Source organism: Chaetura pelagica, unplaced genomic scaffold, assembly GCF_000747805.2.
Source record: "Chaetura pelagica isolate M959 unplaced genomic scaffold, ChaPel_1.0 scaffold405, whole genome shotgun sequence".
Taxonomy (NCBI): Eukaryota; Metazoa; Chordata; class Aves; order Apodiformes; family Apodidae; genus Chaetura; species Chaetura pelagica.
The window spans coordinates 5,388,335-5,388,858 of NW_009953489.1; the positions used below are offsets into that span (position 1 = coordinate 5,388,335).

General features: G+C 57.8%; 1 protein-coding gene across 1 annotated transcript in view; it reads right to left on the reverse strand.

Moving 5' to 3' along the window:
• Positions 1–524, reverse strand: part of AIF1L (allograft inflammatory factor 1-like) — a 12,047-nt gene extending 11,523 nt beyond the window's left edge. The window contains 1 exon segment of the mRNA XM_009998984.1: positions 511–524. Within this exon segment, the coding sequence (XP_009997286.1) occupies positions 511–524 (14 nt within the window).

Genomic DNA, 524 nt, shown 5'->3' on the forward strand with positions numbered 1-524 from the left:
GGATGGAGAACTGGGATTCCGGCAATCGCGGCTTGTGCGGGGAATGGGGCGGAGAGCGGGGGGGGTAGGGCAGGGATCGTGTCCCCAGCGCTGGTGAGGCTGCACCTCGAAGGCTGTGCTCGGTTTTGGGTCGGAAAAAAGAGATGTTGAGGGGCAGAGAAGGGCAAGGAAGGAGGGGATGGAGAACAGGACCTCGGAGTGGGTGAGGGAACCTGGAGAGAAGGAGGCTGAGGAGAGAGCTTGTTGCTCTCTGCAGCTGTCTGGAAGGAGGGGGTTGGTCTCTTCTCCCAGGTAAGAAGCCACAGAACAAGGGGAAATGGCCTTAAGTTGTGCCAGGGGAGGTTTAGGTTGGATATTAGGAAAAAATCTTTACTGGAAGGGTTGCCAGGCGCTGGGCTGCCCAGGGAAGTGGCAGGTTTGCAAGGTGCTGCTTGGGGGGATACAGCACAACCTCTTGCAAGTGGGTGCTGGATGAGCCCTGGAGCACAAAGAGCAGGAAAAGGCACCTACCTCAGGACAGACAT